The 13,504-nt window shown below is 50.2% G+C and overlaps 1 protein-coding gene across 4 annotated transcripts in view; it reads right to left on the reverse strand.

The window, feature by feature from the left end:
- TOM1L2 (target of myb1 like 2 membrane trafficking protein) overlaps positions 1–13,504 on the reverse strand; it is a 118,123-nt gene that overhangs the window by 45,890 nt on the left and 58,729 nt on the right. For all 4 annotated transcript variants that reach the window (XM_004776510.3, XM_013047865.2, XM_004776512.3 and 1 more), the window contains exons 2-3: positions 11,115–11,199; positions 3,382–3,460 (exon numbers count right to left, since the gene is read on the reverse strand). In XM_004776510.3, the coding sequence (XP_004776567.1) occupies positions 3,382–3,460; positions 11,115–11,199 (164 nt within the window). The remainder of the gene's footprint in view (positions 1–3,381; positions 3,461–11,114; positions 11,200–13,504) is intronic.

The following is a 13,504-nucleotide window of genomic DNA, read 5'->3' on the forward strand; positions in this document are numbered from 1 at the left end:
CCAGAAAACAACAACAACAACAAAAAAAAACAAAAACAATCCAATTAAAAGTGGCCAAAGGTGTTGTTTTCTGGGGCCTTTTTTCCTCTTGAGTTAGTTCCTTATATACTTCTGATATTAACTCCTTATTGGAGAGATGGCTGGCTCAGTCAGAGCACGGGACTCTTGATCTCGGGGTTGTGAGTTCAAGCCTCACACTTGGTGTAAAGATTACTAAAAATAGATAAATAAACTTTTATAAAAAATGGGCAAAGGACTTTAAACAGACATGTTCAAGGAAGATGCATGATGACCAACAGGCACATGAGAAGATGCTGAACATCACTAATCATCATGGAAACCAAAATCAAAACTACCTTAAGAGCTTACTTTACACTTGTTAGAATAACTATTCTCAAAAAGACAAGAGAGTGCCTGGGTGGCTCAGTGGATTGGGCCTCTGCCTTCAGCTTGGGTCATGATCCCAGGGTCCTGGGATCGAGTCCCACATCAGGCTATCTGCTCAGCAGGGAGCCTGCTTCCCGCCCCCTCTCTCTGCCTGCCTCTCTGCCTACTTGCAATCTCTATCAAATAGATAAATAAAATCTTAAAAAAAAAAAAAAAAAGACAAGAGACAAGCGTTGGTGAGGATGTGAAGAAAAGGGAATCCTTGTGCACTGTTGGTGGGAATGTAAATTGGTGCAGCCACTATGGAAAATAGTATGGAGGTTCTAAAAAAAACATTAAAAACAGAGCTACCATATGATCCAGCAATCCCACTCCTGGGTATACATCTAAAAGAAATGCAAACAGGGTATCAAAGAGCTTTCTGTAAGCCCATGTTTACCACAGCATTATTCATAACAGCCAAGACATGGAAACAGTCAGAAGTATTCCATGATGGATCAATGTATAAAGAAAATGTGATATACGTGTGCTATTTCTTTCTTTATCCATGTATACAAACACATATCCATGTATACAAACACACACACACACATATGAATACTCTTCAGCCATAAAAAGGAAGTAAATTCTGCCTTTTGTGACAACATGGATGGACCTTGAGGTCATTACACTAAGTGAAACAAATACAGAAAAATACCTAATGTTCTCACTTACATGCAGAATCTAAAAAAAGCTGAACTTGAATCAACAGAGTAGAATGGTAGCTGCAGGGCAGGGGAAACGGGGAGATGTTGGTCAAAGAGTACAAATTCCCAACTATGAGTAAGCTCTTGGGGTCTAACGTAGACCATAATGACTATAATTAACAATACTGTAGTATACACTTTACAGTTAAGAAATTAGATCTTTTTTTAAAGATTTATTTACTTATTATTAAGGAGTCTCCCCCTCTGAGCAGGGAGCCCAACACAAGACTGGATCCCAGGACCCTGACATTACGACCTAAGCAGAAATCAAGAGCAAGACCCTCAACCAATTGAGCCACCCAGGCGCCCCAAGAAATTAGATTTTATTTATTTATTTATTTAAGACAAACAGCTTCTTCTTTTTTTTTTTTTTAGAGATTTTATTTATTTATTTGACAGACAGAGATCACAAGCAAGCAGAGATGCAGGCAGAGAGAGAGGGAAGCAGGCTCCCTGCCGAGCAGAGGGCCCGATGCGGAGCTTGATCCCAGAACCCTGGGATCATGACCAGAGTCGAAGGCAGAGGCTTTAACCCACTGAGCCACCCAGGCACCCCAAGAAATTAGATTTTAAATGCTATCTCCCCTTTCTCCAACAAAGGTAGTTATGTGGGGGTAACAGAGATGTCAACTAACTTTACGGTGATCATCATTTTGCTATATACATGTGTATCAAATTGTCACACTGTACACCTTAAACTCACATATATGTCAATAACTCAATAAAGCTGAGGGACTGACAATAATAAACCTAGCCATCAGGGAAGTTTCTATGATGTTCACCATATTCTTTCAGAAGGAAGTAAAGACAGAGACCACTTTAGAGATTTCCATCCATGGGTGCCTGGGTGGCTCAGCTGGTTGAATGTCTGACTCTCGGGTTTTGGCTCAGGTTGTGATTTCAGGGTCGTGAGATCGAGCTCCACATTGGGCTCCGTGCTCAGTGTGGAATCTGCATGGGATTCTCTGCCTCTCCCCGCCCCCTGCTCTCGTGTCCACTCATGCACTCTCTCTCTAAAATAAATAAATAAAATCTTAAAAAAAAAAAAAAAAAGAAGAAGAAGAAGAAAGATTCAAAGATTTCCATCCAACCAACATGGTTACCATGAAGTTGGGTGTGTAAAGGGATATGTTTTAGATACCAGGAAACTGCCCCAACATCTTAGAGTTCATTCCCTGGTGATTTTAGTTACTAAAAACAATTGATTTGGGCATCACTCTGGGTTTGGTGAATGCCATCGCTCAAATGCTGAAGCAACACCAAAGCTTTCAAGTCACTATTTCTCAGCTGGTCTTTTTCATCTTCGTTATCCAAACCCCAATTCTCTGGCAGAGAACACTCTCCTAATAAGTCTTGGGTTTCCACTTGGTTGTAAAATCCAGTTTCTCTGCTTTAAAGGAAACATGTTACAGCTGTTTTGGATAAACAATAAACTATTCAAACCTGCAGAGAAGCCCACAGTGCTGACCTATTACAGCTTTCATTATAAGGACTCACTGTGTCCCAGATTTTGCCACATCTCAGTAACTGTTAGCTTTCCAGACAGAAATAACACCCAAAGTTGTCCTTTTGAGTTTCCTGACATTTTAAGAAAGAGCAGAAATCTGGTCTGTCTCTTCCGGAAAGGAGTCACTAGGTTGACTTTTTCTAGAATCTCTGAACCAATGACCAATTTCTATATTTCCATAATCCAAAGCTGGGCACTCACTAGCCCAAAGTCTGGGTGAACCCACAGACCTCTGTCTGCACTGAGGGGACGCACTGAGGGGACTATGACATCTGTTTGGGAAGGTTACTGTAAGCAATCGCTTTAACACCTGAAAAGCTCAGCACAGTCCCGGGCAGGCTCTGGGTGGAAGTCAGCAGTTTTGTAAGGAGGGACGTGACAGCCAGAAAGGCTGCCAGTGGGGCTGCTTCACAGCAGGCTGGTGGCCGGAAGGACATCCATAGCCAGGCCTTTGGCTTGTCTGCTCTGGGTTTCGGTACTAGTCAGTGTCACACATGCCTGATCCTCTGCTCGTATGTATCAGCTTGCAGCTCATGCCCCACTTTGGGGGAAGGCAGGAAAACCCAAGGGCACTATGGGAAGGCTCTGGTACACCCCAGTGATGCTCACGCCAAGCCATCCACAGGCCGTGGCTTCCAGAGGCTGTGCTGAGTGGACAGAGCGAAGGCCATGGAAGCAGGGCAGGGCCATGAACATGGATGTCCCCAGAGGCCTTCCCACCCCCACGAAGGCAGCACTCACTGTCAATGCCAGCATGACCTCCCTGTAGTTCCGGTTTCCGTTGAGTCGCTTCTTCAAGGCTCGAATAGCATCCTTGGGCCTGGAGAAAAGGAAATTTTTAAATCGTTGCAAGTTCCACTCAGGGGCGCTACCCTACAGAGTCACTCCTGTTGGTGAGAACCAGCATGTATACAAGGCTTTTGCTTACACACAAAGTATTAGGTGGCACGTTTATACACATAAAAGACCGGAAACAAATGAAATCTTCATCATTGTGAAACAGGTTAACTTTTAAAAAATCTGTTTAAATTTTTCTAACTTAAACGAAAGATTTTCTAATTTGTTTAAAGTTTCATTGAAGTTTTCTTAGTAATCTCTACATCTAACGTGGGGCTCAAAATCACAACCCTGAAATCAAGAGTCGCGTAGCTCTTCTGACTGAGCCAGCCAGGCACCCTGAAACAGGTTAATTTAAGTCATGTTTATCCACACAATGGAACATGATATAGCCGCGGGAAAAAATAAAGACACTCCTTAATACCAAGCCAAGTCAAAGAATTGTGAACAGAGTCGTGTGCAGAGCAGCGATAAGGTATGCTCCTCTCTGGCTTATAAAAAGACAACACACATAATACACACACACACTCATAACACACACACTCATAACACACACACACACTCATAACACACACACACACACACACCCAGCAGGGAGGAGAAAATCTCTGGACGGAAAGACAACACACATAATACACACACACACTCATCACACACACACACACACCCAGCAGGAAGAAGAAAGTCTCTGGACGGAAAGACAACACACATAATACACACACACACTCATCACACACACACACACACACACACACACACACACACACACACACACCACCCCCCCCCCAGCAGGAAGGAGAAAGTCTCTGGATGGAGCCCCAAGATGCTGGTAACTCTGACTGCCCTTTAGAAGGGAAGCTGGGTGGCAGAGAGGAGAGGGTGAGAGGTTTGTCACTGGGCTTCTTTGCGGTCCTTTTCCATTTTGCATCCCATGCAAATATTCTTTATTCAGAACAATAACTAACCCACTGATGCGGGGTACGCCGAAGAGACAACAGACAGACACAGAATAAAGAATGGCCAGCTCCTTGCTAAGGCCTGGATGCTCTTCCCCAGTTCCACGGAGCTCCTTTTTGCCCTGAGAAAATTTAAGTAAGGGGCACCTAGATGGCTCGGTCAGTTAAGTGTCTGCGTTCATCTGGGGTCATGATCTTCAGGTCCTGGGATCCAGCCCGCATCAGGCTCTCTGCTCAGCGGGGAGTCTGCTTCTCCCTCTGCCTCTGGCCCTACTCATGTGCTCTCTCTCAAATAAATAAATGAAAGTCTCAAAAAAAAAAAAAATGAAAGAAAGAAAGAAAGAAAACTTAATTAAGTCTCCTCAAAACCCAAAGATTTGTGTGTGTTTTTAGGTAATGGAGCTGATGTGGATTCCCAAAGGCATGTTCATAAGCTGATTGTTTGGAACGTGGAATATGTTCTTCCTTAAATCACAGTTAGAGCTGGGAGTGATGGTGGTCCCTAGCCAGCCCTCTAGAAGCAGCTAGAAGGTGCAGCCCTTTGGTCTAACAAGTTATTTTGTTTATTCTAAGCCAGGATCCAACAAAGCTTCGGGACACTGCTACGTCTGGCATGAAGCCCCCGGCCCCTGCTGCCCCATCACCCGCACTCCTGGGAGTCCCCAGTCTGCCTGCAGGCTGGCCTTTTGCTACACACGTGGGCTCCAGCCTTCCCCTGATCAACATGTCAGAATATCTGGGTCTTTCGAAAGCTGAAGGTTTGTAAGTCAGGGACCTCCTATTCCTATAGCTCTCAAATATTTATGATCTCTTTACCAAAGGAAAAAGCCCTTTCAAATATGTGTGAGAAAGCTGGGGGAAGGGAGGTTGGAAGCTCTGGCAATCAGCCCCATGGAGACAGAAATACACAGGAGGCAGCCAAGACTTCTAGAAGAAATTTTAGAACACCCTGAGTCACCTATTTCCCATCCTGAACTTGAAACGTGGCTGCCTGCAGGAATTCTTGGCTCCTGAGCCCAAAGGCTGACGGGATGAGTTTCTCTGGGGAATGGGCCCCTGCCAAGCGTGTTTGCAGTATGGCTGCAGTTTCCTAACAGGAATGCTGATTTCTGCAAATATGGGACTTGACAAGCTCCTGGCTTTGAGGACTGTTTGTGGACTTGAGCTGGTGAAGGTCAGTGGCTGCTGGCCAGAAGCGTGGATTGATTTCCTCTCTCTCCAAGGCTCTGCCAAGCCACGGTCAGCCCTGACCCCCAGCTACCATCCCTCTCAATCGAGCTTCATCCCTCTCCTCTTGAACTTCCACAGAGCAGAAAAATGAGAACAGCCTCCAAGGGCCATGATCACTTAGAGCTCAGAGAGCAGAGCGCGCACAGAGCTCTCCCAGTGTGGGGGTGATGGTGGTGGAGGGGGGGGGGGAGAAATCAGAGAGTCAGCAGGCTCCCGGGTTAGAGTTAAAATGGAAATTCAGCGGAGGGAAGTACTGCCTCGGAGTGACTGGGTGAGCACAAAAGCAAGTATTTATCTCTCTCCCCAGGGGAGAAGCTTCAGAAAGGAGGATCAAAGTCATGTCAGAGGAATTGCAAAGTTTCAAGCAGCAGCAGCAGATTAGACAGCAAGGAGCTGGAATCAGGGAAAAAGGAGAGAAGGAAGAGTCAAGAGCCAAGATGGAGCCGGGAGAGGGCCAGGAAGGGAGGGCCCCTGTGAAATGCCCCCCTCTGCCCCGGTAGCAGGAAGGCCAGCACTCAGGGCCTCAGAACCTGACATCTGGGCCATCTTCGGCCTCCCCAAGGCCTCCTCCACCCCAAGCTCCTAAGAAGCCTTCTTTCTAGTCATCCCAGAACTCATTTCGTCCTGTGGTTCCAGAAGCACTGCTTTGCAGCCGCTTTCTCTTTATTCCCTCCAAGGACACAGCTGTCCCTCCTCCCCAACTCAGGACTCTTCCTCTCCCTCCTGTCTGTCTTCCCTCCCTCTGAGCCCTCTCTCTGCTGTTAACCCTGCTCCTCCCTGCAGGCCCCAGCGTAGAGGCTGAAGATTCCCTGAGCAAGGGAAGGTCCAGACGTGGTCAGGAAAATGCCCCAAGTCAGCAGGTCAGTGGATCCTTCTCTGACACACACACCAGAGTCCCTGGGGAGCACATCACCAATCCATACACCTGGGCCCGAACTAGGTCAGTCTGGGCAAGGCCTGGCAAACGGGGACTAAAACATTCCCAGGTTCTTGAGCTGGGCACCCCTCGTTAATGGCTAAAGATGCGGGAGACAAGAGGCTGTCACATGAGGCCTTACGATGGAGGGCAGCTCAGCCTTGGACACTTTAGAGAAAGCCCAGAGGGGCCTATGTGCCAGTTCAAATCTGTACCCCCAGGACCACAACATCACAGAGGTGAAGCTCTGAATAAGAAGGCATAGGCAGAGTTTGGGCGGCTGGAATCAGGCCAGCTCGGGCTTGCATCCTGCTCTGCCCTTCTCAGCCAGGCAGTGACGACCTCTGGCACGTGAGCATGGCCTGCCTCTGCCTTCTAGGCTTGGCGTGCGGCGGCCTGGTGTGCAGACACGGCAAGCCCTCAGAGCACGGCGGACAGAGGTGGGCCCAGCAGGCCACAGGGCTCAGCACCCAGGACTGGCCAGAGAACACTACAGGTGAAGGTGGATAGGGACACCTGGCTCATGACATCTTTAATGGGCAGGTCTTTAATGGATGAAGAGCACGTCCCTATGCAGAGCACGGACATGAATGTACACATAGCCAGACGCTTCTTAATGTTTATTCCTTTGATCCTTCCAACAAGCCTCTGTGATAGGCACTAGCGGTACCCGCACTTCATAAACGAGGACTCCGAGACATAGGGGCGCACATGGCAATGGAGTGGGAGCCCTAGAATGCCAGCCTGGGCAGGTGGCTCCAGGCTCCACACCTCTAATCCTACAACATTCCCCTTCCCACTCGGGCCCACCAGCCTGGGTATCTGCCTTCCCACCTGCCATCCACCCGCCTCACCCGGCGGGTGCCCTCCTTGCTACAAGATGCCACCTGGGCATCCCCTCCTCCAAGCAGCCTTTGCCACGGACAGCCCCAGGGCCAGTCAGCTGCCGTGGCTCTGGTCTCTCTCAGTTAGAGGCAGTGTCTCTTGGCACGCTGTGTCACAGGGGTTGCATTCTGCATTCCTCAGCAGATAGGGAGTCCCTCAGGGACTCCCTCCGCTGTGTTCTTATTTACCAGATGCTTGTCAAGAGTCAGTTATATGTCCACTGCGCTAGGTGTTGGCAGAAAATGACATGTGAAACAGAATTATGCCCTCATGGGGTGCACAGTCGAGGGGGTCTGCAGGGGAGAGAGCAACTCACAAACATCACACGGACGAGTACATTTGCGCTGTGATGGGCCTGCTGTCATACAGGGTACTGTGACATCACACGTGGGGGGACCTGTCTGGATCAGGAAGAGAAGGGTGGCAGGGAAATGCACTTCAAACTGAGCTCCAGGGCAAGGCAGAACTGATCGGTGAAAGGGAGAGGCGAGAGGCAAACAGCAGGAACACAGGGACCAAAGCCCCGAAGCCGGAAGGAGCTGAAGGGGCTCCCGAACAGTTAGCTGAACTTCAGGGTTTTCTCCCGCTTAGGGAGAGATTTGACAAACACCTCCCCGTAAGGGCTGTGACAGAAAATCCCCACGTGTCCTGGACGTGCTCTCATTCACAACTGCAGGCCCAGGAGCGTGGGCCACTTTAGAAGGAAGGTGAGCGGAGTGTTGGGAAAGGAAGGTGCCCCAGCCTCCTCAACCCTGGGAGGAGGAATCTCATCTCTCACACATCCCCACTCTCCAGGTTCGCCCAGACCACTCGCGGCCCCAACACGCTGTCCTTTCATGCTCGCATCCATACTCCACCCTGTCTTCCTGGCCCACTGAGGTCCAGCCCAAAGCCTGCCCCGTGTCTGCAGTGATGGGCACACACCTCGGCCACAGCCTGCCTGGGCCCACCAGGGGGACCCCTCCCTCAGAGCAGCTGGGGCGCACTAGCCTTGGCATCCTGGAACTGATTCCACCTCCATCTGTGGGGTCCGATGTGGCTGGACGACCACAGAAAGGAGGACAGGAGAGGGGGGCATGAGAGAGAAGGGGAGCCCGTGACTCTGGCGTTAGAAATGCAGAGCCCCCAACCACTCTGATGTGGCTGTGTGCTGGGAACCAAGCCGAACACCTGCATTTAGAGGCAGCAGTATGCCATCTTGGACTGAAGACGCCCCAACTTGTGCCTGCGGCACAGGCTCCCGCCCGCATCTCCATACCCAGGCCCTCCAGATGGACAGCTTCCCTGCTGGGGCCTAGCGGGCAGCTTGGAGCTGTAGGATTTTAGCTGACCTTCTGATCTTTGGTCCTTGTCCTGCTCCCTCCCTATGGTGGCTCAGCCCTAAACACAGGAGTCTTCCTGACTCTTCTCTTCTCTCCCGCCCACAGCCACCTCTGCACACCCCGCTGGTTCCACCTTCTAAATATATCCCGAAGCTGACCGTTTCCCTCTCCCTCCTCTACTGTCGTCCACGTCAAAACTGCCATCATCCCACACCTCCTAACTCGCTTCCCCTCTTTCTGCCCTCGGCCCTTCCTACCAGGCCACTCTGATCACAGTAGCAGGAAAGATCTCTTTAAAATGTGCGTTAGAGGAGTGCCTGGGTGGCTCAGTGGGTTAAACCTCCACCTTCGACTCCCATCATGATCTCAGGGTCCCGGGATGGAGCCCCCTAGCAGGCTCTCTGCTCAGCAGGGAGCCTGCTCCCCCTACCCCCGCCGCCTCTCTGCCTACTTGTGATTTCCCTCTAATAAAATCTTTTTAAAAAATGTGCATTAGAGGGGCGCCTGGGTGGCTCAGTGGTTTAAGCCTCTGCTTTCAGCTCGGGTCATGATCTCGGGGTCCTGGGATAGAGCCCCACATCGGGCGCTCTGCTCAGCGGAGAGCCTGCTTCCCCCTGCCTCTCTGCCTACTTGTGATCTCTCTCTGTCTATCAAATGAATTAAAAAAAAAAATGTGCATTAGACTTGGGGCACCTGGGTGGCTCAGTTGGTTGGGTGTCTGCCTTTGGCTGGGGCTGTGATCCCAGGGTCCTGGGATCCAACCCTGCATCAGACTCCCTGCTTGGCAGGGAGTCTGCTTCTCCCTCTCCCTCTGCCACCCCCTCCATGCTCTCAAATAAATAAATAAATAGATAAAATGAGTGGTAGACCACGCCCCTCTCTGCTCAAATCCCCTCCCCTCCAAGTCAAGGCCAGAGCCCTGCACTGTTTGGATGAGGGCCTGTCCCACCCTCCTAGCTCTCTCCACACCCGCCCCACCAGCATCTTGCTAGTCCTCAAACATACTAGCCCGCCCTCTGTCCCAGGGCTGCTGTGCCTGCTGCTTCCTCTGCCTGGAAGGTTCTTCCCTGCTGTCATCCTCACACCTCACCCCCCCAACTCCTTCAAGTCGCTCTTCAATGTCACCTTCTCAAGTGAGGCTTTCCTTGATTCCTCTGCTTAAAATCGCTGACTCCCAGGGGCGCCCAGGTGACTCAGTTAAGGGGCTGACTCTGGATTTTTTGACTTAGATCATGACCTCTGGATGTGAGATGAAGTCCGGAGTCAGGCTCCCCATTTAGCAAAAGGTCTGCTTGGGGTTCTGTCTCCCTCTCCCTCTGCCTCGCTGCCCCCAAACCGGGGATCAAGTGTGCACACTCTTTAAATAAATAAAAAAGTAGATAAAATCTTAAAAAAAAAAAAAAAAGCTAAGTCCCAGCCTTCACCCCCCCCCCGTGCTTCGTTTCACTCCAGACTTGTCACCAGCTGACCATGTAATGTGACCACGTAATGGAACGTGTAATGGCTTCCAGGGCGTCTGTCCTGCTCCCTGCCGTGCCCTGGGCACTCACATCACACCAGGGCCCAGCATGAGGTAGCCCCTCAGTCAGTATCTGGTTCACTGAGAGCAGGACCAGCCCCAGCTGATACATGGCAAGGCGGCAAGGGCCAGCGCCAAGAGGCAAGCCCAGGGCTGCCGGAGTCCAGCCTATCCCCCTGGGCACTCCGCAGCCGACTGCGGAGGGCACGGCTACAGGAAGCACCGTTCTGTGTGGCATGAACAGAAGCCGAACACAGACCAATCTGGAGGAAGCGTAAACAGAACATAGCTGGAATGCCGGAGAGGATATAAAGGGAACAGCCAGAAAGAACAAACCCGGCAGGGGAGGGATGTTTTCAGGGGTGGGGGGACCCTGCCAGACACACCTGCTGCTCTGTGCCTCACACTGACCTTCTCCCTCTATGAACACCGTGGGCCCTCTCCCTCCTGAGCCTCCAAACCAGCAAAACAGGACAGAGACAGCCTGGCATTGGTGTCAGGGAGGCAGAGCCAGGGAGGAGGGCTGGAGGGGGTGACCAGCACAGGGGACCAGGTAACCAGAAGACTTCATTGTCATGATGGTTCAAAGCAGGTAATTAAAAGAGTGCCTCACTGCTCATGGGGTTGCCACCAAGTACAGGCAGCAAGAGGAAAGATAATGAACTGTATCCATTTATTAAATGCCAAAGCAAACAGCCTGGAAACAAACAAAGTCAAACACCCCTGCCCTTAAGCCCTGACAGGCTCTGAGTGACCCCCCAGGAGCTGACCAGTTTCACAGGAGATGGGGGGGGGGGGGGACGACATACCCTTCCTCTGTCTCATTGATAATGTCGCAGATCTCCATGTTCAAAGTCCAGTCCTCGCTCTGCAGGGAGCCATCTGTTGCCTTTTCTGTAAAGTCAGAGAGAAGACGGATTTACATGGATTTACATTTCTCCCGGAATAAGGGGGCCCTGGCAGGAAACAGGAAGGGCCCAAAACCACCACATTCTCCTCCCAAGCAGATGGGCTGAGCCAACAGAGCAGTTCTAGGGGCGCTGCCTTCACAAGGGAAAATCCAGAGAGAGAGAGAGATAGATCTGGGCCCAAGCTTTCCAAGATGAAAAGTTCTGGAGATTGGCCGCATGACAGCGCGAAGGTGCTTAACGCTTAAAACATGGTTAAGACGGCAATTTTTATGGGATATGGGTTATAACATAATTACAACTTTCAAAAATTAAATTAAAAAAAAAACAAAAACACAGCCCCCTTAAGATAGGTATTATTCCCTCCTGCATTTAAAAAAGGAAGGAAACAGGCTCGGTAATGTTGGGTGATTGGCCAGGATCTCACTACTGGATTGGGGCTGACGTGCGTTCAAGGTCAGGTCTGTCCATCTCCAAAACCTAAACAGTTGAATGACACCACCCCGCCTACTACCCAGGCTGGACTTCGGATCCAGACCAATTCCAACCTAACCCATCCCAAACGTATACTCCATGAGGGGGAGAACATCACCACCGTTTTGTTCATACAACCCACACTTCCCCTGCTACTCAAATAATGACACCAATGACCTGCTTACATGCAGGAAGTGTCCTTGTTCTTTACATAACATACTAGAACTCACACATCCAAACAAAGCCTATACTTCCAGGCAGTGACAACACACTCCCAAAATATAGCTGTTGCTCAAAACATTTGTGTGACAGCTTTGGTCTGCATTTTAAAAGCCTTGTTGTTTAAAAAAATTTTTTTTTAAGATTTTATTTATTTATTTGACAGAGACCACAAGTAGGCAGAGAGGCAGACAGAGAGAGGAAGAGGAGCAGGCTCCCTGCCGAGCAGAGAGCCCGATGTGGGATCACAACCCGAGCTGAAGGCAGAGGCTTTAACCCACTGAGCCACCCAGGTGCCCCTCATTGTTTTAAATTTTTGCCAAAAAAGACATATCCCCAACTTTTCTGCCCCCTTTATCCATCAACTACAGCACCCAAAGACCCCTGATGCACTGGAACGCCCAGCAGACTGGACAGGGCACTGGGAGACTGGAGGCCCCGTCCCCAAAGTCCTCGAGTGTGCCAGGCTGGCAAGGACAGAGGAAGTATTTGGCGAGTGCCCTGTATAAGAAGAGGAAAGCGCTTACGGAGATGGAGAGGCAGGGATGAGAACCCGTGTCCGAGACTGTGCCAAGGCAGATGGACCCCAGAGACACTGTTCCCCGGCACTGTGCATGGCATGCATGTGGAAAAGAGGGGCCATTTCAAGAGAGGTGGGGACAAGAGTCATGGTGGGAAAGGCAGAGGGCTGAGGCCCTCTGCATGATGGCTCAAAACACCAGTCAGCTTAGCCTGCAGAAGCAAAGACTAAGAGCAGAGGCTACAGGAAGGATGAGAGGACAGGCAAGAGGAAGCTTCTGGAACCAGCCCTGCAGTGTGCTCCCTTGGCACCGGGCTTTATCCAGGGCACCAAGCAGGCAAGTGTGTGGGTTAAATGGTTCGTGCCTCCAGCCCACCGCCCTCCCTGCCACCCTCAGCTGTCTCTGAACAGCCCTCCCCTTCAAAGTGCCCACTCCCAGAAGAGGTGACTCCCCAAAAGGGCCCCCAAAGCAAGGAAATCTCTGCAGCCATAAACGCAGAGCACACCCTCAAGATAAAGCCACTCGGCCTGTGCGCCGCAGGGTATCCCCCCTTTCTGAGCCAGCCCGGGGAGAGGACAGCGGCCCTAGGGCCCTTCGGAGTGGGACATCTGTCCCTGTCACAGCACCGGCTACGGACCAGACTCTCACGAGGAAGAAAGTCTGTGACTGCACTTTGGTGGGGCCATAGGGACACTGTCTTGGGAGGCTTAATGGAGGAAATATTAAATCAATGAAACCTCATTTCCAAGTTCGGTTTAGCAGCAGAATCCATTAACCTTATATTCACCCGCTCCCTTCCTCTAATAATACCGGGAAGGGGTTCAAAGGCATGATAACTTATCCTCCGGGTAGCGGATTCTATTCAATTACTGGGATTCTGAGTTTCCAAGCTAAAAGGTATATACTCGTTTTGATTATAAAGAATCAACCCAAAAAGAATGCTGCTTTCTTTTCATTTTGCTGGAAATGCCACATAAATACAACCGGGGGTATTCGGCTCGGCTGAAACAGATGAGGGGAGTAAGGCTGACAAAGGAGCTCAAATCAGTTCTGATTTTGCTCTCCGCATAAAAGAAT

Source organism: Mustela putorius, unplaced genomic scaffold, assembly GCF_011764305.1.
Source record: "Mustela putorius furo isolate JIRA1106 unplaced genomic scaffold, ASM1176430v1.1 tig00000731_pilon_pilon_pilon, whole genome shotgun sequence".
Classification (NCBI taxonomy): Eukaryota; Metazoa; Chordata; class Mammalia; order Carnivora; family Mustelidae; genus Mustela; species Mustela putorius.